Source organism: Clarias gariepinus, chromosome 21 (genome assembly GCF_024256425.1).
Source record: "Clarias gariepinus isolate MV-2021 ecotype Netherlands chromosome 21, CGAR_prim_01v2, whole genome shotgun sequence".
NCBI classification, from domain to species: Eukaryota; Metazoa; Chordata; class Actinopteri; order Siluriformes; family Clariidae; genus Clarias; species Clarias gariepinus.
In genome coordinates, this window is record NC_071120.1 from 14,374,961 (window position 1) to 14,402,109 (window position 27,149).

The window sequence follows — 27,149 nt, forward strand, 5'->3', positions numbered from 1 at the left end:
CTGTATGGATCTGAAAATGAATGGCATGTCTGTATTGCAGTAAGAATTAGAGGTGTATCATGCAGAATGGTTAATAATCGGAGCATGGACCTGCTCACACTGCGAGACATCTGAGAAAAATTTCTAAAATGACAGAAGTCCATGTGATGACCTGGGAGCCAGGCTGTTGTTCATTCAGGTGATTAACTAGACGCTGGGACTTTATTCAGGTGAACAACTGATTGGCTTGAAATGCAACCTAATTATATAATTAGAAAATTATTTTAAAATTGGGTGACTAAACAAACAAAAGAAATTTGACGTGATTAATAATGGGCGACTGATCCGGAGCTAAAATCGGGCTGAATCCCTACAGCATCTGCCCGGCCTAAGACAAAAAGTGACAGAGAAATCAGGCAGACGGTCAAACTTTCGCCCTGGCTTCTGCCACTTTGGAGACCTGAGCAGTGTATGACATCTGGCAGAGTTAAACAGAGATGTCAAGATGAACGAGGAGTGAATATCACCACTGAGAGACTCTAAATGCTGTTGGGAGGACACTAAACAGGAGGCGGCGAGCAGTTTTAATGAACAGTGCTTTCATTACGGCTTTTTTTTTTGTAGTCTTACTGTCTTAGCTTTCAACACGGGTATATTCTCACTGTCAAGGGCGTGGCTTTTGCTCCTTGAGCCGTCCACATGTTCTCATCCTTTCTTCCTCGCCGCACAAGCTTAAAACTCAACAGGAAACATAAGAATTCACAAGTTCACAATAATCAAAAGTTTACTAAATAATTACATTTAAGTAGACCACACTTCACCTATCACATGAGCCGAAGGACATTTATATGCCGTTTAAAATTAATAGGTTATTATAATACAGTAGCTATTACCTCTGTCTGTCTACATCATTACACTCTGCAGTGTATAGAGACACATCACAGAGGAAGAGGAAAAAAAAAGAAAAAGAAAAGGGAGAGGACCACGATAAGGCAGCCATCTGGACCGGCCAGCTTCATTAGAATAGTGTGTGTGTGTATGGGGGGGGTGTCTGTCATGCCACAGATGCAGAGAGAAGAGTGAAAAATCCCCATTTATTAACAGCTTAATACTCTCCCATCTGGAGCTGAGCCCACACCGTGTCACCTATCACAGAGAACAGGCTTGTACAGCGCCCTTCTCTCTCTCTCTCTCTCTCTCACACACACACACACACACACACACACACACACACACACACACACACACACACACACACACACACACACACACACACACTCACATATGCATGCTCTGCTGTGTGTCTTTATATGTGTTTGGACGCAACCCGTCTGACTCAAAGAACGTGAACATACGTCTACACCAACCGTACCATGTGAACCTTTTTGCAAAAAACACACCGCAATTAAAGGTGTCATGAAGTCGAGGGAAGGTATACAGTACAGGCAACACACACACACACCACAAAATTATACACATAGAATTGTGTGTATACACAATCACACACAGAGCATTGTATACACCTCAAACTTGCAATTATCACAGACGGACAAAGAAATAAAAACTTGTCTATTAAAAAGAAAAAGTTATTGAGAAATCTTTTAATAATACACACCACCACCAACATACATACACAAACAAGAACAACACACTCACACACACACATGTACATACATAGGGTTGGGCACCGGTACCTATATAACCAATATGTACCGGACCGAAACAGAACGCGAATTTCGGTGCCACTTAAATGCCTGAACTGACGATTGAAATATTTGTTCTCTGGGTTCATATATTTTTGTAGATTAAAAGTTTATTAGATTAAATAAAAAAATGAAAAGCACTAATCATCAGTAAATGAGAGATCATCTAAGATGCACGTGAATGCAGCAGCTAATGTTACACTCGCTCTGACGGCAGCAGGCGGTCTACCGCTATCTTAGCTTGCTAAATTAAACTTTCGTTAAAACGCCTAAAACTAAACGGTCGAAAGTGTGGCTATATTTCACAAGAAAGGATTCCGACACCGCGACGTGCAGCAAATGTTTTACACCAGTAAAGGGGGAAACATGTCAAATCTAATGAAACATCAGAGGGCACACGGAAAAGACTTAAAAGCAGAGGGATGCATCGTGATTGACAGCTTGCGGACAACAGCTGGCACTATCGTTGTGGATGAACCCAGCATCAGTCATACCAACCGTAGCAAAAAATATTACTATTCATTCATTACGCCGATGATGATGATGACGACAGCAGCCTTTCCGCAGGTTAGTAGTAGGATAATGTAATGTTAATCACAAAATGCAAATCTTGCATTCATGCTAACAAATGGTCAAACGATTTGTAAAATACTAATGTAACATGGATTCTCTTTATAATTATGGCTTTCCAGCTAGTTTTAGTAGTACGACAACAGTATTTATATATTCATATATACTTTAAACTTTTAATATATTGTTAAATTTTAAGCATTCAATTTTTGTTTAATAAAAATGTACTTTTGAGTCATCCACCATCATTTTGTGGCTTTTGTAAAGTATCGGTTTAGGCACCGTTTTGGCACCGGTACCGTTTTAAAAGTATGATTTGGCACCGGTATCGAAAAAAACCTAAACGATACCCAACCGTAACATACATAGCTAAGAGATGTCTCTATATTTACAATTCACCATGAAGATAAAACCGAACAGACACACACATGCACACTTCTGAGGCAAAATGCTCACACTTGTCAGCGTTCAACAATGCAAATCCTGCCAATGATCGCTCACTCTAAAGCACTGCGTGTGTGTGTGTGTGTGTGTGTGTGTGTGTGTACGTGCGGGTTATCTCTGCATGCCCCCTAACGATCGCGCCGACATGATGTAACAGAGAGACAGATTCGGCTGAGCGAGCACGACACAGGCGCTTTTGTTTCGCCGCTCTCCGCTGAGGAGCCTCTGGGTGGCCGTGAAGATTGCATTAGAGATCCCTGCTGCTGCTGCTACACACCGCCAGCCATGCGTCCTACACCAGCTCCATTTAATCTCGCACCTGACACGGGCTGACTGACGAGTCCGGCTCGTACCTGCTAGGAGGAGAAGTGCTGGGCCGCTGAGCAACGACGGCCCAAAGAGGGAGAAAATAAGTTTGTACAACTGTCGGGTTTATGATCATGTTTAGAGGATGCAGGATACGGTTTTAGGTTCGTTCGCGGGGAGCGAGCACGAGCAACAGTGTGCTGCATAAACATGTACAATGTACTTGGCACGCATGCACAAAGCATCGCAAAACCTCCGTAGGTGATGTACAGGAAACAGAATTGAGCGATTCTTTCTTAACGACTCTTCTACTCCGAGTCATTCGTTTATTTGTCACGTGGCTCCCATAGACGCTGTGCAGTGCAATAGACTCCAAAGAATGAACGACTCAGACTGGAAGATATGAGAGGTAAACTACTCAATCTGTTTATTATAATATGTCCTTAGCTGCATTTTAGTATTTTCATTATTGCCAAAATTTGTGTATGTAGATGTACTGGGGGTCTTTTTTTTTTTATAAAATTTTATTTTATTTTATTTCTGATCAAAAGATTCGTTCATTTTGATGAACGAGATTCAATGAACCGAGTCACTAAAATGTTTTAAACATCACTAGTACGCTGAATTAGATCAGATAAAATTAAATATTATTGATTTAAGTACTGACGAGCGTAAAGGAGTCGATTCACGCAGGTCGGCGGTCTAGACGCACCATGATCTCGGTGAAGTGAGACAGTTTATGATGATGACACTAGCCTACTGCACGGCCTAAGGGAGAGGCAACATACCAACAATGCCACGAACACAGCAGACTTGCATAATAATAATAATTATAATAAAATTGTAGCTCAATTATATAGTATGTGTAAAATAAATGTATTTCCTATTTAATATTTAATAAAAAAATATACACATTATATTCAGAACAATGTGTAAACTGTAATACTGTTAAAGCAGAGATTTTTTTATTATTTTACCTTTTCACCCTAAAGAAACAATTCTCCTTTATATAAGTTAATGTCACAGAAAGGATTTATGTGGGTGAGACGCTGGTGAGAACGCCTGTAAACTACTCGTTCCATCATAAAAGAACAGAAAGATCATTATCGGTACTAATGTGAAGCACAAAGTGCTGAATCGGCACGCTTTCTGTGTCCGATTCGAAACAAGGCCTGTCGGTTTTTATGGTTTCGTATTTGTGATGATGGAAGGAAGGGCAGCGTGATCTCTGGGAGTGAGGGAGGAGAATTAGTTTTTTTTTTAAAAACGAAAATAAAATCACACAACTTGGCGACTGACAGGCAAATAAACGCTTCTTTTTAGGGGATATTAAAGAGCATTTGCTTTAGCATGTGCGCCATGGCATACACACTGGTTTAAAAAGTTGTGAAAAACTTACTATCTTTAAATTATAGCTTTGAAAACACATCGTAAAAATAATTGTGAAGATATCATCCTGCTGTAGAGTCAGGTGGATTAACAGGTGCTTGATAATGTGACAAAAAAAAACAAGAGACTGGTACTGTAACGGTGGATGAGTGTTGTATAAGGATGGACTGTGTTTCTGATCCAACACACTGACAACCCAGCACATACAGTCAGAAGCTCAAGTAAAGCACTGATTTTATGCTTACATTCAATGTTAATGACATTTTTACCTGTAAGGAGAAAAAAAAACCCTAAAATAATTGTTTACAAATATATACATATATATATATATATATATATATATATATATATATATATATATATACATATAGGTATTAATAAATACAAAATCATGTGTGTGCAGTTTATCTGCCAATAGTTTCTAAGTTTTCTTTACCATCTTCCACTCGTCATTGGAAACGGCGCTCATCCTCAGCTGCCTTCTCAAAACATTAAACAAATCAGCATCAGGCATTTCTTTAAAAAGGGATGTTCGTCTAACAAGCAAAAGCTTAACAGAGCGAGGCGATTGTGCAAACACCAATCACAAACGTCAACAGCGGCTATGAAATTCTACTAAGTGTTAATCATCAGTAATATCTCTGAAAGGGCGGCGCGTCACCGCTGATGATTTACACAACCACTTTCCCTTCCACACCATCACAAACAGCACAGACCTAACCTCATCAAACCACAGCACCTTGACCTCTGTGTTCAGCTGTGTGTGTGTTTCTCTCTATATATTTTTTAATGCCTGTCTGTGTGTGTGTGTGTGTGTGTGTGTGTGTGTGTGTGTGTGTGTGTGTGTGTGTGTGTGTGTGTGTATACTTGCCGCTCAGCTCTTCATTCAGCCTGAGCTGAAGTGCAAATTGGACATCTGCTGCTGTGTGCATCCTCACAAAAGCGCTCGCCCACTCCTGCACAGCAGCGAGCGCTCGGCCCGCCGCTCTGTTGTTCCTGCGGACGAGGGCGAGAGTGCGGCGCCGCGCTCCCAACACCATTCACACGCTTCCAACCGGCCTATTCCCCTCTCCTCCGCCTCTGACGTGACCGCGTGGGTCACGCAGGAAATTGACTGACGGTTTGTGTGTGAAAAACTTGATGAATGCAAACATCTTAGTGACCCAGCGCTGTGGCCTTTCTGCGCTCTTATCAACAAATACATATAGGACTCGATTTGCACGACGCTTCAGCATGGACTACATTAGTCCGCGGCCTCTCCGAGACGGAGATGAACGCAGATTCGATTATGAATAACTTGAGTTCCATAACAAGTTCAGCGTGGCAGCATTTATATGTTAAAGGATGCGAATAAACTGATTCAGAGGTGGTGGTGGTGCTAGTTTAGAACCGAGTTATGGCTGCACGATAATCACTAAAAACGTGACACTTATTTATATCCTAAATAGAGTTACAGATTTTCAGCATAAGACAAGGAAGACTTATTTTACACTCTACACTATAAGCTTTAATTTCTTTAAATCTTCCTGTAAAATATTTAATTTGAGACAAGACACCTGCCTGATCATATTTCCTGACTCTGACTCATAAATATTTTATTATTAGTTTAAACGTGTAAATGTTTTAAGAAGCCATGCCTAACTTAAACCAAGTCTGATTTCCTTCTTACTCTCTGTAGACGTTGATAAAAGTAGTGTGTCATCGGTAAAAATCTTAAGCTTATTCACAGCTCAGATGATTTACATTAGAGACACACATTATTAAAGGTCACAAATTATCCTTTCCTTAAACAAGTCTGCATAAGCCTTAGACGTCTCGAAAACATGTCTTTTAATTTTCCACCTGAAATACAACTTAGATTCAAGCATGCTTGATTTTTTTTCTGGTTTTCTGGTCATTTCCAAACAGTGTAACAGTGTCTGAGATAAAATAAAAAATGAAAAATAAAAAATCTACAGAGACTACAAGGACCGGAAAATGTCCAACGCCTTTATCCGGAGGAACTGAATTCCCTTAAATTTTATAACACGTCTGAGCTAAGGGGTTAAAAGTTTTGCTCAAGGGCCCCAACAGTGGTAACTGGGTGATGCTGACGTTTAAACTTGTGTCCTTCTGATCAGTAGACCACTGACCATGCCCCATATGTTTATGCAAAAAATATGTGTTTAAGATCATTTATACAGTATTACAAAATGTGAATGGTGTCATTTTATATTAAAGTTAGAAGTAAATAAGAGCTGAAGGAGGAGGCTAGGATGGCTATTAGAAATTAGCCCTAACTGATAACTCTTAACGGAGAACTGGGCTCTTCGTCAAAGCTAAAAAAGGCTAGGTTAGCTGATAGCCTAGCCTTATTTACTGTACAACTGGTACCACACTGTTAAGTGTTAAGCTGAGGAAAGTCTTTTGGTATAAAGTATACAGTAGGTACATAAAAAGTCTGATTTCCTTCTTTAAGCCCTGGTGAATACAAAAATAAAAAATCATAACCCACAGGAAACATTTTTCTCCTCATGTTTTTTGGAGACAAATCTGAATGTCCAAAAATGACTATAATTTTGCCTAATAGTTCCCTCCTTTAAAGGCAAAGCTCATATAAAGCTACAAATGGCAAATTGCACCCTAAACAGTGAAAAACACCTTTCAAATTCTCTGTGCGGAAAAACTCTTTCTTTAACAGGCCTCTTTTTTTTGTTTTTTTGTGTTTTTTTTTTTTCTTTTTTCTTAATCGAACACGTAGTCAGGGTTCGTTTTTTAATTCACGGACTGAAACTTGTGATTGACGTTTGCAATGAATGTGTGTAGACAATTTAAATAAACATTGTTTAAACCTGACAGCATAATCTGGGTACGAGATGATCGACTGAGATTCACATTAACACGTCACTTTTAAATACGTGTACACAATCAGGAGCGCGGGGAGATCGCTTTCCCTCCAAATCTAACCTGCTTTTCAGAGATCTTATTTAAGGAAGTGCTCCTGAAAAAGTGTGACGCTAAAGTTTTAAATAAGAAATCTTAATAAGTTCATAAACATTTAACTATTGCACTGTGGTGTACAATCAAACAGAGCGTTCAACCATATGAACAGAACTGAACGCACTCGAGTGAATGAAAAACAATTAGCCGACTGTAGATAAACTCATTAATGCATCAGTTCATTGTTTAATTATTTGAAGATGCCCAAAACTATAAATCAAAATTAAAATGTGATTATTTTGTGATATTTTGAGCCTGTTAGTTTTACCCAAATCCAGCATTTATGGAGTTTGTGAGTTCATAAAAAATAAAAACACTTGCACGTTTTTGCTTTTGTGCTGGTTTCTGATGCATACGCCAAACAAAAGACAGATTTTACACAAAAGGGACGTTTCTCTAAGGAGTGTACCTGGATTAAAAAGAAAGCACACAGGTAAGCCTAAACAAGTACTATTCTGTTCTTTGAACTTCAAAAGAACATGCTGAACAATTAAAGCCAAATAGCGCAAAAGCAAATGAACAAAGATAATTAAGCAAACGCGCGCTACTGATTAGCTCATGCATATTGCATGCATTGGGAACGAACACATTTTCGAGTTTGTACACAAGCAAAGCACGGATCAGGAAAAGTGTCCGTTTCCCAACGTAGGATGATCTGACCTGGAAGACATCCTGGCCAATGTAAACAACATAACTACTTTTTCTTTTGTAAGCATCAGGTTTTATACACACTTCTCAAATTTGATTGGTTGGGTATTTTTCTATAACAGCACCTTTGACTGTAAATGAAATCATAGGCCAAGACTGCTTAGTTTCTATGATAACAACTCTGTTGAAAGGACTTGTTTAATGAACATATAATCATTTAAGGCTAATAACATACAATTAAACAATTAAAATGAACGTCTAATTACTTAAAAGTCCCATAATTAACTGTATCTTTGACACAGGTATCAGAGCTTGTGTATTTTTCTACCTCAAGCTCCCTTTGTTTTACTTCTCCTCCAAATGCGCCATTTCAGTGTCTATGTAAATGAGCTACTGCTAAACCACAACCCTCCAGAGAAAAAAGCCGGCCAAGAGCCATATCTTCTAATATGAGGTCATAATAGGGGGAAAATCTAATTGGCTAATTGTTAAAACCCTGACAAAAAAAAAAAAAAAAAAAAAAAACTTTTTCAAGCTTTTTAAGAAAAAGCTTTTTTTTTTTTTACTTTAAGACAAAGAGAGACTGGTGATGAAACAGTTACTTATCTGCTTTAACGTAAAATAAAAAGGAATATATGAGAAATAAAATACATCAGGATTTGCTGTTCGAGGAAAATGGTCACCTGTAACTCGATGTCAGATTGTGCCGCATCAATGATTTATTTCCTATAACAGCAGTCCGATTTCTTGAGGTAGTCTAGCGAGTGTCACTGTACAAACCTTGCAATGTCAGATCTCACAAAACAAATAAAACAAAAAAAAAGACATAAATCCGAACTCCTTTTTTGGCCCGTGCAGAAAAACAGGCTGAAACACACACTATATGAACGTGACGTGTGCAAGGCAGGTGGTGAAGTGTTAAAATGTACCCAAAACAGAGCCCCCCTGCCCTGCACTGGCACACACACATTCAATGAGAATGTGGAGTTGAAAAGGGAAGCAGTACTTTTTCCCCTCTCAGTGAAGCACTGCGTTTTGGGAAAGTTAGCAACGAGTATGCAAGTTAATAGAACGTGAGAGAAGGAACGAGAGAGAGGAGGAGAATGCAGAGAAAAGAGAAGAGTAAAGTGTGAGAGTTTATTAGAGTCATTCTATTGTGTGTGCGCGAGTGTAGAGAGAGCGCAAGATCCGCAGTGTTCCAGAGAGCGCTTCCAATTACTGCAGGGAATCCAATTACAAAGTTATTAAACCTGGGAAACAGAGATGCATCAAAACCATCATCAAAGTTCCCCACTAATAGTCCACACTACCAAAAATCCTCTTTTCATCTAATAATACAGCGAAAGTCGCAGCGCTTTCCCTTATTTTTATCTGCCACGTCTAAAAAAAAAATGAGAATCCACAACATGTGCGAGGAACAAACTGGGCAACAAATTACGAAACGATTACAATCATAAAAACAGGCTGTTATATGAACAGAGTGAAGGTGGAAATTACCTCTCCCAGCGCTTCGTATCTTTTTTGGTTCCACCTGTGCATATCCTCCTTGTAGTTGAAGACGAACGGCTCTCCGGTTTTTGTGTGTCGTAGCTGGCCACCTAGACGGGACAGGAACACGCATGAAGCTCTCGTCTGTTACAATATGAACTCTTTGAAAAATGTACGCACTATTCTACGAATCCTTCTGATTTGTCTTTTCCGTGTTTTAAACTTTGGAACTCGAATTTATCACTAAGTAAGGAACTAAACACGGTGCTGCATGCTCTTACAGGGAAAATAATAATGAAGCTGATTTTCCCATTGCAACACCTCCTGTGAGTGAAGTGTTTTATTGACTATTATACAACACCACTTTCCAACAGTAATCACTTTGCAGCTGCTTGATTATATTAAGTCTAACGATGTGTCCTGCTTGACTACATATGCTGCCTGTGGAAAAAAAATGCACCATTTTAAAAAGGGGTCAAATTATAGAGTCAAGCTACGAAAACATTAAAATTACTGGAATTGAGTTAAAAACTGTCCAATTTGTGGATTTTAGTTTTCATTTTTGTTTGTTCTTGACCCGAAATTATATTTTCATGTTCTTGTTCCAGTGCTCCCTCTTTAGTTGGAAACCGTTTAGACTGAAACACACCTTACAAATGATCTACTGTTTATATAAAAGCTGAAATAGAAACGTAACCAAACTGCATTTTAACAGAAATATTTGCATTTATTTATTTAATAATTTTTAAAACATAATTTTAATGTGCTTTATGTGCATTTGAACAATATGTTCTGCCATCATCCCATCTTCGTACAATAAGCTACGACAGCTATCTAACGTTGGACGGCAGGAAATTAAACATTCTGTACAGAAATTCAGGCCTGTTTAGAAAATGTTTAGAACTATCGAATTCATACTGAGAGCAGAAAAATATCCATATATTAACCTTTTTAAGCACATTTTAAAAATAACTTTTTTTACATTAAAACTATTTAGAGTGAACTAAACACTCTTGATCAGCACAAGTCACAAACACTAATCTCAAGTCTGACTAGTTATAAGCCATGTGGTATGTGTGATTAACTTTATATGATGCAAACCTTTATCTCATCAGTGAGTGTGTATGGATGAATTCACCAGGGACTGCCTGGTACAATATAATCAGGATAGCATGAAGTATAGACTCTATTGCAATCCTTTAAGTATCAGATTTTATAAACATTCCAAGTCAATATTATAATAATTTTTTTTTAGATTATTTTACAATTGTTCAAACTAAGCAAATATTTTGCTCTACCACACAGCATGCTGTGCTGCCTGCTAAAGCGCAAATAGTTTAGAGCGCGCCACCTGTAGCATTATAGAGAAATAGCAACATTTCACCCCTCCCATGCAAACATACAGAAAAGAAATGTAAAAATTAATTTTAAATAATAAATTTAATCACTGAATTATAATTGTCCACATCTTTAGTAGCATGGCATCATTAACACGCTTGTTACTAACAGAGAAAATCCAAAACGAAATTTGTCAAATAAATACGATTATTTTTATTTATTTGTTTAATTTAAGGTGTCAACGAGGTTGCAAAAACAGACAAAGCCACTGAAACGGTCCTCGCCCTGCATGATGCCAGTCAGAAGCAGTGAACGAGATCAGAGCCTCAGTTCAGGCCCGCTTGATGTGCATCTCTCTCGTCTCATGCAATTAAATGTGTTTGGCTGCCGTCCCCCATCTGGCAGGTACAAGGCCCGAGGACGGCTAACGCTTCTCTGCTTGCCGTTCGCACGGGCTTCTGGGACGTCTGGCGCTCCCGCATAAGACATCTGGTGTGGCAGGGCCGCTCTCGGCCATTTCTTTCTGTGTATCCGTGCCCGAGTTCCCCTCCCACCTGAGAGCTCCAAGGGCGTCTGTGTGTGTGTGTGTGTGTGTGTGTGTGTGTGTGTGTGTGTGTGTGTGTGGACCACCACAACTGTTCCCCTCCTACGCGAGGCCTTCGACGGGATGATTTGAGCCGAGGCCAGAGAACTTCATTTACACTGACCCCTCTCCAATGCCAGAGCGACGCCAAGGCCAAACTGTACAGCCAAGCGCTGGAGTGGCTAAACAGCTGGCGAGGGGCTTTAGAGGTAAACAAGTACAGTCTAACTAACAACCAATCACTGTTTACATGAAGGAGCAGGAGGAAGGTGATGAAGAGTGGGATGCACACAGCATTGCTGATGGACTGATGAACATGAGTTTAGTGGTTTAGGTCCGGAAAGGTTGGCTGATGATTCATTTGTTTACATTAAACCACTAATTGTGCTTCTGTGATGTCATATGAGGACACAGCTAGTGGATGTACCCTGGTGTTTAATAGAACGTTTTTTCAAGTAGAATTTTAAACATGAATTTTTAAACAAAGTCAACAAATGAGGAGGTGAGAAAACCGGACAAACTTTTTTAGGTAGAAAAAAAAAGAAAAAAAGACGCCACTCACTGGAGACACTATAAAGCTAGGAAGTCAAAGAAAGAACGTCAAAAACTGTTAACCAAGGTTAACTAGGTTAAACTTTTGATGCTGGAAAAGATAAACATTTCATTATGAAATTAATATCTCAGACACCCTTTGGAGATGACCAACTATTTAGACACATTGGACAAGTCAAATTTTTTTTGTTTTATTAAGAGCCTAAACTTGCGACAAAAGTGCAATTTTCTATGAAGCAAACTTTTTGAATAAAATCATTACGAGCAAAAACTAAAAAAGAAGAAGCATTATATTTGCTGGTGAGAGAGCTCCAGCAGCCGAGCAAGGGGTGCGTAATACTTCTGAAAACTCTGCTCTTGAGATATAGTCCCATCTATCCTTATGAAGACACGACTGGATAATGAAATGAAGCCCAACACAGTGTTAAATCTAATTGTGACCTCTCTGATTGCGAGCGCACAAAGCTAAAAGACTCAGAGCATACACACTTAACCCAAACACCCCAAGGGCCTCATACTTTCTCAATTACCCCTGCACAGCAAATTTTTTATATATTTTTTTTTTCCCTCACAAAGAGAAACGTTTGCATAAGCATTTTTATTCGGCTCGTTTTCAAACCCCGGTACTTCTGCACAGTTAGCAGGCGATAAATCCAGCACGGCTAACTCAATGAGTATTACTGTATTTGCCCTCGCTGTTAGCTGTTCAACATCATGTAGCGCTAAAAGGCCATTTATCAGCGTGCGCCACTAAAACTGCGTCCACTCCTAATAGAGCGAGTTTTTTTTTCCGGTGTGAAAAAAGGAAGAAAAGCGGGGGCACACGGCAGGGAAAGGGATCTTGCAGGAATTGATTATGCATTTGCAGAGGAGTGAAGCACAATGCTAGGAAGGCCGGCGTCTAACAGAAGGAAGAGAGCGATCTAATGAAAGCTCGTGTGCGGCGGAGGTTCAGCTCCATCGCCCTCACATCAACGACTCTCTGAGGAATATGCCTCCTCAACTTTTTCTTCTTTCTTGCGTAATTAGCATGCTGTTCTCAATTTTTTTGGCTTAATTAGGTGTACATAACCTTGGATTTCCAGTAATGAACGAGCTGAAGGCTAACTGTGATGAAGCCATCATGCAGCAGGATTCTGAAAAACTTCTCTCTCTCTCTCTCTTTCACGCAAATGTGTACGTATTTTATCGGCTGCTTCATTAGAGCACGGGTTCAAATTAGCACTCAGGGCTAGAGGCCTTGGCGACGATGCTTTCATTCGATCTGGGGAAAAAAAAGAAAAAAAAGAGTTGCAACACTAGGGCATAAAAAGCAGCCGCTTTCAAATAGGCAAATGTGTAAAGAAATAAATAAATACTAGTGGTATATTTTCACCGAGTGAAATGAAGTATTCAAGGCAGCGACAGGAGGCTTTTTAGAGCGAGCAGCAAGGTTATGCAAATGCGGCCGTCAAGTTGAGTGCAAGGCTGAGTAAGCCACTGACAGCCCATGGCATGCACAACTTGTCCATTCAGCTGCCAGTGACTCAGGAGACTCTCAAACAGACAGCGCTATCAGAGCCAAGCCGCTGCCGTCAATGGCCAATGAGGACGTTTACTCGCTCTCATCTCTCTGGAGTCGACTAGAAACTTTTGCCTCTTTTTTAATACAGCGTTTCTCCCTGCTGTCTTCCGCTCACGTTGGTGTGCAATAAAAAAAACAAGCATAAGTTATCATCAGTGAGAATTAATAAACTCTCCAGGAAAAGGATTAAAAAAAAAAAAAAAAAAATGCCGCATGTGTCATTTCTACTTAGTTCCACCTGCCTTCGACTTAATAACAGTGCCAGTCTTTACAGGAGAGCATCCCAGCAGTGTGTTCAGCTAGTTCCTGTCACTCTTGCGCTGACTGGGTGTGCAGTTCAGCTACACTCTCTGCTACTTTTCCCAGTGTCTCACCCGCTGTTCCTAATAATCCCAACAAAAGAACCGGTATAACACAGATTCAGCCGTACGTATATGCGTGTTAGTTGGATGCAAAGTAACATGGCACGATCTGACCAACACCAGGCAAGCTACTGACAAAGTAAAAACAAGGTGCTGCTGCTGGCATGGTGGACGTCAATCGCTTTATGTCTGGAGACCTTACTGAGCAAGTACGGTGGATCACCTTTTATAAGTCACAGGTGATGCTTTGTGTGCACACACTGCCCATCCTGCACACTTGATGTTCGCGAAGTTGTACAAACAAAACTTACCTGCTTATGCGGCAAAAAAGTGCTTAATTTCTCTTGTACAACGTTAATACGATCAGAAAAACATTGGTGTTAGTTTATAAATCGTGTTATAGTTTATAAAAGCTATAGCACGGACACAAGAGACACCTTCGTTAGGGGGGGGGACAAACTTCATCGTCCACTTTATTAGGAAAACCTGCACATTCCTAAAATTATCCAATCAGCCAGTCATGTGGCAAGTGGATGAGATCATGCAGAGGCTCAATTATTGTTCACATTAAACATCGGATTTTTTAAATTAATTAATTTATTAATTTCTTGGGGAGGTTTGTGACTAAAACTTGTGTCCAGGTAGTTACTATAATAACAGTAAAGATAACCTTGATATAGCTGACACTGTTTTCATACCTGATGTTATGGAAAGTTCATCTGGACCTTCTGACCAACCAGAGACTAAGAAAATACAGAGAAACTGTATTTAAAATGCTCTGAGACTAACTGTACTTAGCTATTCGTCCTATTCCTACTCTCGAATCATCGTCCTTCTCTATGTAATAAACTAAACCTGTTTGGTCCAGCGCTATTGAAGTGCCGCCTAATTATCATCCTTTATTCTAAATATAAAGTCTAATTTGTTATTTATGTTTGTAAAACAGTTAATGAATTAGAATAAAGTGTCATGAAGTGCTGTTACCGAGCGCCACATGACTAAGGCGTTTGTCTCCATGTGTGTATCAGTGTAGCTGTATTAATGAGAGATTGACGGCTCATCTGGTTTAAGACTTTGGAATTGTCCATAAACACGTTCAGTATTTAAATTTATTTAATTATTTAAATATTTTGAGAGGGACAAATATGCAAAAAAAGTTTATTTTTAATCAAGTTAATCAGTCATAGTCTGTGATTAATCAATATTAATCACAATTTAAAAATACTTGATTTTTAATGATTTACCTGTATTATAAACATGCAATGTCGGAATAAAGAAATGCATGACAAACTGGTTAAAGGAAACAGATTATGCAGGTTTATAATATTTCAAACATGAACATATAACAAATGTTGAATTAATCTCTCTCGAATGGGAACGGCGCTGCATGCCGTATGCAGTGTTGGGTGTCGCAACCCACCGATGGTGGAACCCAGGACAACGTAGAGCCTTAGCCACCTGATCCACCAATCCCACACCTAACATATAATGTATTTTTGCTAAAATTGTTTCCCTTAAAGGTAGTTTAAGCATATCTTTAGTTTTATGTAAACGTCCATCTAAAAGCTTTTTTTAATAAAACTGTCTGTCACACCTGGTGATTTTCCCTCAGTCATCTTATGATCCATGCTAAATGTGCCAGCACACACAGCCGGTTAACTGCACTGTGATTATAGGGAGAAAAAATGGGTATGATCAGTTTGTGTTAAAAAAAAAAAAATTATTTCAAGATTAATCACATGGGTCAACACGTTTATATTGACAGACCTGGAAATAAATTTTTAAAAAATCTGAAAGGGGCAAAATACTTTTTTGCAGCACTGTTTACGCACACATAATATTAACAAGTTTTTCCTTATCGTGCTGCATTTTATCCAAGGTCAGAATGGTGCTTGTTTGCTACAGATAAATCATTGTAGACTTTAGTGATGTTCATGATACATTACGGCTGCACGATTTGATCAAAGCAATAGTATAAACTATTAGTATCATTTAGTATTCAAATGTATTTATCATCAAAGAAAGTCAGTAATGAACTCATTAAGAGAAAGTTTGCCAGTATGTATGTAATAACTAAAAAAGTTAACTATAGGCCACAATAAATAAATTCTTGATTACGTGATATTACCCGTAATAAATTGCAGTCTTTTCCAGCTAAATAATTTTTTTTATCTTTATGCATTGTATTGTTTAGCACTATGATGAAGCAGTATAAATAGGACTTACGCTCATTAAAAGCATATTCAAACTCCTCCAAAGTTTTGGGGAAGATAAGTGGAGGTTCATCTTTCTTCATCACCCCGTCCAAGTCAATCCTGGACAATTGATCTGAGCAGAAAAAAAATAAAAAATCCTTCAGTAAAATAGTGTCCATATTGATCCTAAATACAGCATATACACGTAGCATGATCACAATTCACCTTTGAGTGCAGCATTTTTCTTTTCGTCTTGTGCCAAAAGCTGGGCCATAGTTATCCACGCCAAACACAATATAAAAAAGTCAGTTTTGGCAAGCATGGACCTTCCACTTCAAGCAGCTCACAGTGGCGTAGCCTGCAAACAGGCAAGAACAAAAAAGTTTTACAAATCCGTTGCTAAAAGTCTGATTGAAATCGAAGCCGCAGTCATGAGGCATGAATGATTTACTTTAAACGCACAACAGCCCAAGGGCTTGAGCCCTATTCTGACCGGATTGGTTTTACAATCGAAGGTGGGATGATCTATTTATTACAGGTGTATCTTAAAGACGGAATTTCAGCCTGGTCTGAATCAATCATGTCAAGGATCTTTGACAGCTTGTGTGTTCTTGAATCTGGAAGATTACGGGATCTTTTAGCTACTCGAAGAGAACATGCAGAAATACCCCAAGCTTTAAATATATTCATCAGAATCAACACATCGGTAAAGATTCTGTTCAGGAAAAGAGGTTTCGCCTTTTACTCTGGGAAGCGATCCATTTTATCGATTAAAAACGAAGGCAAGCGCTGTCTGCGTTTAAAATAATAAAAACAACATTTTAGAAGGACTTGCGAGAGAAGCGACACCTCCTGAGGGAGTAAGCTACAGTACAGGTACAGAGTTCCTAGTACAGGTTAATGTCATGGTCATGTGACCTGGACATGATGAAGTGCAACACATACAATTAAATTAAATAAAGATCTATAGTAAAACGACCTGTATGAGGTACACAGGGAAGATTTAGCATGACGCCCTAGAGGTACACCATAAAAACATTCCCACCTCTTGTGTTATACAGCAATCACAGGGCTTGCAGCATTACATAACACTTGCACACACAGGTCAGGAAACCTAATCCCTTCTGAATAGGGTACTGGGTTTACAGTGCATGGCTGAATGAACGGTTAGAGCAGCGCATGCGCAAAACAACTTGAAATCGATGCAGAAATAAACCCAAGTGCTTTCTCTCTACTGCTGCACAAACTCTGGTAGTTAGCGAGTTAGCAAAACACTGCTAACAAAGCCTGTGTGAAGCTATAGCCTGTCTTTCTCACTGATACACAAGACAGCATGTGTCCCTGTCTCTCCTACAGCCTGTGTCCTCTTGCTCGTTTACACGCGTCTCCTAAACACTGCTAAGAAGACTTAATGCTAAGAACACAGGTGACTTCAGCAGCTAGTTAGCGCAGCGGCTAACCTGACTCACTCTCTCTCACACACACACGCAACACTCCGAGCAGCTCACACTCTACATGTTTAATCGTGTCATTTCTGTCAAACTGTATTTCCTCTGGTACAATAAAGCAGGTAATCTTCTGCAGAAAGCACAGCGAGTCGGAGAGACGGCTGCATAAAGAAGCTAAACAGTGGGACTGGAGGGTTTTGTTTAAACATGCAGGTTTTGTTTTCGTTCACGTACCATGTCAACAACCAGTGCTGAGCTTTTACACATCCTCTGCTTCCGTCTTATGCCAAACCGGAAGTAACGCCTTCACGCGTGACGAAAGCGGAAGCTCGCGTTCAGCCGGGTTGGTGGGATTTAAAACGACATATCGTCCGTTTATCCATAGATTATATTATATATATTTTTTAAAAAGTATACCATTTTTATTAGTAAAAAAAGCACCTATGCTTACACTTTAACTGTAAAAATGTACCAAAATTAAATGTATTTAAATTAAATGTATATTTACTAATTATATTGTAATATAGCAACAATATTTTTGTCTACTACTTTAATATTGTTTTAAAATAAATGTAATAATTTATTTTACATACTGTATACACACTAAACACACACAGTAAAAAAAATACAAAAGTACACACATGTATTTTTGTATATTTTACAATTATATATTACCCAGTAATAAAATAAACAATAAACCATGTGTGAATACATATGTAATATAACATAAAATATAACATAGTATATATTGCCAAAAGTATTTCCTCGCCTGCCTTCACATACATATGAACTTGAAGAACATCCAGTTTTTAATCCATAGGGTTTATTATAATGATAATGGTGCACAGCTATAACAGCTTTAACTCCTCTGGGAAGGCTTTCCACATGCTTTAGGAGTGTGTTTATGGAATTTTTTCTCACCATTCTTGCGCATTTGTGAGGTCAGACAATGATGTTGGATGAGAAGCCCTGGCCCGCGGTATCCGACAGGACTCTGTACAGGCCGTATATACAGGTATATATAATAAAACTTAAAAAAAATATATTATAATATATAATATACTGTATATATATATATATATATATATATATATATATATATACAGTATATATATATATATATATATATATATATATATATACAGTATATATATATATATATATATATATAGATTGCATGTTCTCCGTGCTTGGTAGATTCCTCCCATGTACTGCGGTTTCCTCTCACAGTCCAAAGGTATGCAGATTAGGCTAACTGTCAATTCCCAATGTGTGAATGAAAATTCCCAGTGTGTAAATGAGCATGAGTGTGTGTTTATGTGTGCCCTGCGACGGCTAGGCGCCCTTGTCCAGGTGCCCCAAGTCTACCACACCCTCCAAGTCTCTGAAATCCCCCACAGTCCAAAGAGTTATTGGCTTGTTGTTGTTTTTTTCAAATTCCCTTTAGTGTGTGACTGGGTCTGTAAGTGTGTGTATGTGTGTGTGTCTGTGATGGGTTTGCACTCTATCCAAGGGATCCTCATCCCTGTGCTCTGATAAGCAGAATAAGCGATATGCGAAATTAAGGAATGAATGAAACTTTATCAAATGTTTCATCCTGGTCAGAGTTATGGTGGTTTTCATAAACACTAGATCTGAGGTAGGAACACACCTGGGATGTATTCCAGTCCATAACAGGGTACAATGCATTTGCATTTATGGCATTTAAAAGAAGCCCTTATCAAGGGGAGGTGATATAGTAAGAAAAACACACAGACAACACAAGACCTTTTCTTTTTTAATTATGTGCGAAATAGAGAGATCCAGTGACTCAGCTGTTTAGATATCCAAAAAAAGAACAGACGGGGATCTTTGATGCATGCCTTCCTTCAACCCTGAGAGACAATGAGATCAGTTGAGCAGTTGCTAGACGATCGGACGGTGCAGGGTGTGATAAGTGCTTTAAGATAAACGGGTGCTGGTCTGTTTCTCCTATCATAAGCAAGCATCAGTGTTTTAAATCTGATGCAGGCAGCTACAGGAAGTTGTTGGAGAGAGTGTAGCGATGAGATGGTGCGTGAGAACCTAGGAAGGTTGAAAACAAGTCATCCGTGCACAAACATTCACATTTACACCTAGAAGCAATTTAGCATAGCCAGTTCACTCACTTCATGTTTTTGAGAGGTAAAAAAGAAACCAAAGGACCTGAAGGAAATCCACATGAACGAAGTGAGAATGAAACACAGAGATGAACCTGAGGTCACCATGGTAAAAACAATAATAAAAAAATCACAAAAGCATTACAATCATTCATACAACTTTTATTATGGAAAAAGATGCTTAAACAGAAATATACAAAAAAGTACAAAGAAGAGAAAAGGGTAAGTTAATACTGACGCTCTGGGGTGTGTTTTTGGTTGAAAAGTGTGAAACTGTTCAACAGCAATTCCTTAAACCACTACTTACATTGATGCCTGATTGATGTGCATCCTAATATAGAAAACAATACTAAACAACAAATCTATTCAAAAACACAATTCACTGTACATTAAGATACTGGTTTAAAGTCAAATACAGCGCCTCAAAATCCACACGTACATCAGTCAGGTCCTTCAGAGACCTTGGAACATGAAGCTCTATTTAAATACGTTTTCTTCAAATGATTTACTAAAATTTTCTCTTCATCTTCAAGTGGAGCATCATCCTGCATCTCCCACCTGCAACACACACACCCACAAACACACATCCTATAAATGAACATTTTGATAACAAAATGAGATAACTCCATTTGTGCAGTTTTGAGAAAAACTTTTTTTTCCCTTCTTTTTAAGCCAGAAGCATTGCAAACTGGTAGAAAATATTTGTGCATGTTTTCTTTAAGTCACATGAGTGTTAAAAAGCACAAACGGAAAAAAAAAGTCAAAATTGTCAGTGTGAATTTTGCGTGATTTTGCAAAAAGCTATAAATCCAACTCCCACAGTTTTGTTGCAAAGGAAAAATCAGCCTGCAGGTGTGTTAGTGGTTATTTAAATATGCAAGTTATTATCAATAATATGTTGGTTGAGTTGGAATAAAACTCCTGTTTTGACTGTGATTCTGTAGTGAGTTAAACAGAAAGTAAAATCAAGTCAAGGAGAAAAAGTGTTGTGTTTTTGCTGCATATACAACCTTTTTTCACTACAAATATTATTTTTCATAAGAAATATTATAAACAATACATAATCCTCAGTGGACAGCATCTTTAGCCTCGTCCTCTAGCGGTTTCAGTTTCACTTAAATACTCGATGTCAGCTTTCCACACACAGAGTGCGCATTTTCGAGTTCTCACGTCTTTTAAGTGTTCTAACTTCATCTCCTCTTAATTGTCTTCTATTTCTCTGTATTTCTGTCCACTTCTGGTAGCATGGAGCATTATATCCTCAAGAAAGGACGACACGATAGCGACTATTTATTTTTAAATGTCCAAGCAAGAAAAGGTACTTGGACGAGTCCAAAGACACTGTATGGTCATGACATACTGTATGCTCTCCATCTAGTTCATTCTGCAAATAAAAAACAGCACGGACCAGTGAAGAAGACGGTTGGACATATTCCTTGTACATGCTTTAACGGAGTGAAAAAGTCAGGGATAATCCCTGATTATAATCTAGGACCTTTTCATTGAGCAGGCATGATAAGGACACTGCCCTGTGCTTTGAAGGCACAGGAACTGTATGTATTAACTGTGTTGTCATTTCCACTATAAACAACTCTATTTTATGGCACGACAATTGCATTCTCTAACCTCCGTGTGTGTCTTTTTATGTCTCCCTATCCAGCGGGGAGGAATTCCTTCATAGGACGATGTATGGACTCCATATATTGGAGAAGAAGAGACGGCCTATCATCCGATGCGGTTCATGCATACAAAGAAGCCCGCAGTGTAGGTGCGCTCTGATGGAGCTTCTGCCTCGGTCATTGTGTATCTGTCTCGATCAGACAAGCTCTTTTTTCTTGCGTGGCCGGCGCTGTCAGTGCGGTAATTACAGGCTATATGGGGAGGATTTGTTTATGTAAATATGTGTGTTTGATGCATGGGGGCCTCTCTCGCCTGTCTGCTCTCGAAGCTGTGTCTCTTTCTCCCTGTCACAGGCCCCTTAGCAGAGCCACTGGGCCTGAACCTGACAGCAACAGCTCGCCACGATGTGTGTGTTTTTCTTTCTCACCCACTCGGTTTCCTATAGCGAGGCATCCGAGTGCTGCCTCAGTGGCTCACAAACATGCAGAGACACACTGCGGAGTACACACTTCCCACTCCTCAGTCACACAAACCACACACCAAATAGACACACGGCTCCAGTCAGTCATTTCCGGTCAGTCATTACCCCCGAGCAAGAAACAAATAACAAATAATGGAGAACACGAGCAGAACACAATATTTACAAATGTCAGAGACGTGCCGAGGCCGACCCGGTGACTGCGTGGATGGAGGAAGAGGAAACGCTGAAGCTTTTTTTTTTTTTTTTTTTTTCAATGTTTAATTTTCAAATAGGATTAAGCAGAATGACATTTAGCTGAAGGTTACTCGTGCCGCTCGCGCCGCGCCGTCTTGATATTGATATTCCGGCGGCGGTGTGAAGCTTGTCAGTGGGACAAACGCACTTGATAAATGAGAAGGCCAGCAACAGGATGGTGTTAAGTGCAAATTTGAAATTGAGGGAAGAGAGGCTTCCAACAGGACACCAGCAGTAAACACTTTACTAAAAACCGTGTCTGTACGATTTAATATCATGTGTGTACACTTTCAAATGACTCATTTACTTTATCCGTGTGGAGTCGGGGTCTACATGAGGGATCCAAATTTACCGTAACAACAATATTAACAAGTGTAAAATCTTCAGTCTGGTATTGCGGTACGAAGTCACCGGGCTTCGGCAGGGAGGATGAGATGGATTTTGGGTTGTCGAGGAACACTCAGCAATTCCACCAGCGTTTCTGTCTTAATAAGGCAGCTCTGATGTGCCCTTTCATTCTTATCGCCATGCTCATTTGTCATGCATTAATACCATTCTTGCTGACTCTGCTCTTTCTCTGCATGCAGAGCAGGCTACATGCATTAGGACTCATATATTTACTGAATTTACACCATCCGCCAGAATCGCGCACGCGTGACACCATCCAGAGCGCGAACCTCGCGGGTTGACCAATGTTTGCAATGCGCCGTGCGCTTTCGCTAAGCAGAATGTATACAGCGCATAGCAGAAGAGTCAAACAGGCCCAGCCAGGCCTACACGTAATATCAACACATGTATTATCAACACAGATGTCCTGCCGCATTCCGCAATGAAAGGTTCGATTTGAAAGTCGGCCAGTGCGCCCTGAAAGTCGGCCGAGCTCGAAGCCATCTATCTTCCTTGCAGGATCTGAGGTCGAGCTTGCAAATCGAACCCAGCGGACCTACACCATGTTCCCATCACATCAAACCTTGCTCCAGTGCAAAAAAACAAAAAGAGGCTCAGCCCCCAATAAGGGCCGAGAGGGGAGCTATCGGGGCCATTAGAGTAACTGTCAACCCCGGCCGAGTGGTTTTCCTCAGCGCTCAGTCTTTCCCAGCGAGCCCGTGCCAGCACCCAGTCGCCATCAGGTACCCGTGTTTGTTTAAAAGTGTGCATGTCAAACAAAGAGCGATGCTGCTCTCAGTGCCGCGCCACAAAAAAGGGAGCCTGACAAGTTCCGCTAATCAGAGGCTTCACACATGCTTAGCACTTCAAGGATCCATCATAACGCAAAGCTAAATATTTAAAGTGCTAAACTTTGTGAAAAGGTCAGGGCTTTCCATAGCGTGCCACAGGCAGGACGGATTCGTCTACTGGGAGAAGGATCAGTCTGGGGCTCTGTAAGTTCTGCCTTTTGCCCTGGGATGAGATGACGCTAGTTCATTTCATGCTCCTAGGTTTTGCCCTTTGGAGTTGCCAAGTAATGTAATGCAGCCAGGACAAGAATAATAGGTCACATAAAGAAAGTCTTAGAAAGCCACTGGCCTCAACTTTAGTCAGAACTATTCTACATCCTCGAACGCATACTGTGTGTACAATGTGGCTTTAATGTCTTTTATGTCTGAAGAAACTGATACCTTTTTTGTTTTTTTTAAATCTGAAAACAAAACAGCAACAAACTGAAGCAACACTGCAAACTACACCAACTTTCTGTACATTAGCTGAAGCATAAAAAAAACAGATCACCCACAGCGAGCTTGCATCCTACATCAGCGACTGGCCCTCGTCTCCTGCCGTTCTCCTTCGTCTCACTCCATCCATCATCTCCCCATCAGCCACTTCCCTCCCTCTCCGCTCTGATCTCTGCCAGCACAAACGCTGCTGCAGCGCCTCCACCGGCCACCGCGAGACACGAGGTGAGCGGCTGATCAAAGCACCTCCAGACAGCCCTTCCAGCAGCACCTTTGAAAGACTGAACTGAGAATCTCATATTTGCACCACGTGCCCAGATCCCTTCCACCACTGATGAGCTCCTGCACATCAGAGAGCGTTCTGCACCAAAGAGCACAGTTTCACACGCAACGCTACCGGCCTGAGCGTCTTTGAGGCCCGCGCTAATGGTGTGGTGGGAAGGTAGAAAAATGACAAGAGTGGGGTTCAGGTGAGCGCTAAGAGTTTTTGAAAAGTTTGAGGACTTTGCTGTCTGATAAGTGCTCCGGTGGATGTGAATGTGAAAAACAGGATGTGAATGTTCTGAACATAAATGAATGGAGCCTACAGTGTGAACCTGAAGTGGGAAAGTCAATGACTAAATAGCACAATTTTAAGGGGAAGGTTGAAATAACTACGATTTCAGGGTAAGGTCTGCAGGCAACCAGTACATATTTTTAAATATAGTCCTAAGTGTAACTTTTTAAATGTAAAACGTCACATATTTCTGCAACTGTAATGGCAGAGGGGGTGCAAATTAAATATTATTAAATATTAATCCATGTGCTTACCTGTTGTATATTTAGCTGAATTATATATACAAAGAAGATACAATAATTTCAAGAGATGGAAATGCATTTAATTTATTGTAAATAATAAATAAATCACTAAAAAAATAATTACATAAATAAATTCTTCCATAAAATGTTTTTAAAATTTACTTATTATTATACATTTATTATATATATATATATATATATATATATATTTTTTTTTTTTTTTTTTTTTTTTTTTTATTATTACTTTGCAGGATTCTACATGTAGTTTCATAACTTTAAAAAAAAAAATACCAGTGCTAGATTTTACTGTTTCGTCCAGGACTATTATTTAAAACAACCTGAATCTCCCCACTTTACCCATTTACGTGCAACAAACGATGCTGGTTCCGAAACCAGACAGGTCAAAGTCTGTTTTGTCTTTCTAAGAGGCCAAGTGACTTTGCTCACGCAGCGCTCACACTCCGACTGCTGCGCTCATTTAAACACACCCAGTTCTTAACCTCCACTGGAGTTTGTCAAATAAAGCAGCACCAGTGCTCTGTTTGCCCTTGGCTCTGTCTCGCATCAAGAGTGCACTCTCCTCATGTGGATGACACCTCTCACAGAAATAGCAGCTCCTGAGCCGCTACCCAGGACCCTTACGCTCCAGCTAAATCATTAGCCCTCTTAGCCACTGAGCTGCCTGACAAGCCCTTGGCAAAACCGTCTCTCAAGCCAAACCGCGTATTGTTTTATCACCCAGACGATGTGTGATCAGTGATACAGACGCTAACTAGTCGAACTAGCAAAACAGTTTAGAGAGCCTTAACAGGACAACAAAACTCTATATTACATCTTTCTTTAAAAACCCGCTCACTATATTTCTCTCTCAAACACACACACATACGCGCTATAACAAGCAGCAGTGGCAGACACCTGCTGATGGCTCCAGCGAGCTCCAGGTCCCAGGGATCAAGCAGCTCCACAGAAGCAATCCGTCTTCCCTGACAGGGCTCGGCTGCACCCCGAGAACACTATGACAGCCCTTATTTTACCACAAAGACGCCGTGCCGACACACACCGCCTCCTCACAATGCACCGATGCAACAGCGTACAACAGCCCGTACAGCACACAGTCTCCACGAGCCACGGCCTTATAAATGAATAAACAAAGCTTCGCACTTCTAAACACACACGCACTTTCGTGCATACGTACTGTATACACGTATCCGTACACACACAACAAGCTGTTTCTTGCCGCTCCCAGCTGAGAGTGTATGCGGTCGCGTATACAAAGTGATTCGGTCTGATTTCACGTAGATGTGTGTCTATCATTTATTTAGCACCTCTCTTCATAAATGATAGATATTTAAAAAAAAAAAACACACACACACACACATACAGAGAGACTCGGACGGTTATTCTCAAATGCTGATTTGCTTTCATGGTCATTCGACACCAAAGACATTAGGCGTCATCTAAGTAGCATTTGAAACGCCTCTTGATCTTGCCATCTCACCAGTGCACGAACAGCAACCATGTGATTACTCAATAGTCCCAGTGTTTGATTGTGATCGCTAGCGTGACCTAATTACCAGAATATTGATCTTCCCATCCACTTCCACACTCTTGGCTAAAGTAAGAGGTCAAGCAATTATGCTCTTATCGCTCTTAACGCTCTTAACGTTCACATTTATGCATTTGGCGCAAAATTTTACCCATACTGACTCAGACGTGAAGCAGATTCAAGTCTCTAGCGGTTTGTCCATCGGTTGAGTGAGTGCAAGAAAGAAAACGGTAATAGACGTAACGCCTACATTAATTTCAACAACAAATGATGCATAATAGTCATGATTAAGTGGTTTATTATACTCAGGGTCAAAGTGAATCGTCCTGACAACACTGCGCACGAGGCAAAATCAAACGCATGAGCATATGATGAGCATATACTGTACATGCAATCATACACACAAGACAAAGCTTCCTAGGTGTAAACTTAGGACCCCTCACTAAAACAATGATATGAAATTTAGGCCTAGCCGGGACAAGCTGGAAATTAAAATTTCAGCACGTTTTTTTTATGACAACTGTTTTAAATACTAGCTAAATCAGCGAAGAGAGGTATTAACAATCAAAGCATGCTGTCTCCACTCTTCAAGAATGACATAACTATTGAAACAGCGCACCATTTTTCTACTCTCGATGGTTTTATTCCCTAAATAAATGTTGTTTCTATTTGAAGGTGATTTATATAATCTGTTATCATTTACGATATTTATTTATAGATTTATGGTTATACCTCCTTGTCGTGTACCATCGCTGTTGGTAGCAAGAATTGTTGAGTTAATTATGGGCTTGCCAGTAGTAGGGTACAGCGTTGCATAGTAACACAGTCTGATAAGGATGCACAGACTCAAAAAACATCTCAAGTCAATCATCCATCCATCCATCCATCCATCATTCATTTTCAGTAACCACTAACCAGTAATCAAAGTCTATGCTGGGAACACTGGGAATGAGGCTGGAATACACATTACACAAATACGCATTTATACCTAGGTGTAGTATTGAACGACCAATCCACTTACTTGCATGTGTTATGAAAGGTACATCAAAAACAGAGAAAAAAAGCTCTGATATGAACTGGGGACCAGCGAGATACAGTATGAGGCAGCTAT

General features: G+C 39.8%; 2 protein-coding genes across 6 annotated transcripts in view; both read right to left on the bottom strand.

The window, feature by feature from the left end:
* fam172a (family with sequence similarity 172 member A) overlaps positions 1-17,870 on the bottom strand; it is a 173,877-nt gene extending 156,007 nt beyond the window's left edge. Inside the window, exons 1-4 of one of the 3 annotated variants that reach the window (XM_053480560.1) lie at positions 17,783-17,870; positions 16,326-16,458; positions 16,132-16,233; positions 9,516-9,616 (exon numbers count right to left, since the gene is read on the bottom strand). In XM_053480560.1, coding sequence (XP_053336535.1) covers positions 9,516-9,616; positions 16,132-16,233; positions 16,326-16,422 — 300 coding nt within the window. In that variant the 5' untranslated portion in view covers positions 16,423-16,458; positions 17,783-17,870. The other 2 variants (XM_053480561.1, XM_053480559.1) reach the window with 2 other exon arrangements.
* A 1,994-nt stretch (positions 17,871-19,864) lies between these two features.
* kiaa0825 (KIAA0825 ortholog) overlaps positions 19,865-27,149 on the bottom strand; it is a 127,001-nt gene continuing 119,716 nt past the window's right edge. For all 3 annotated transcript variants that reach the window (XM_053481680.1, XM_053481679.1, XM_053481681.1), the window contains one exon: positions 19,865-20,244. In XM_053481680.1, coding sequence (XP_053337655.1) covers positions 20,127-20,244 — 118 coding nt within the window. In that variant the 3' untranslated portion in view covers positions 19,865-20,126. The remainder of the gene's footprint in view (positions 20,245-27,149) is intronic.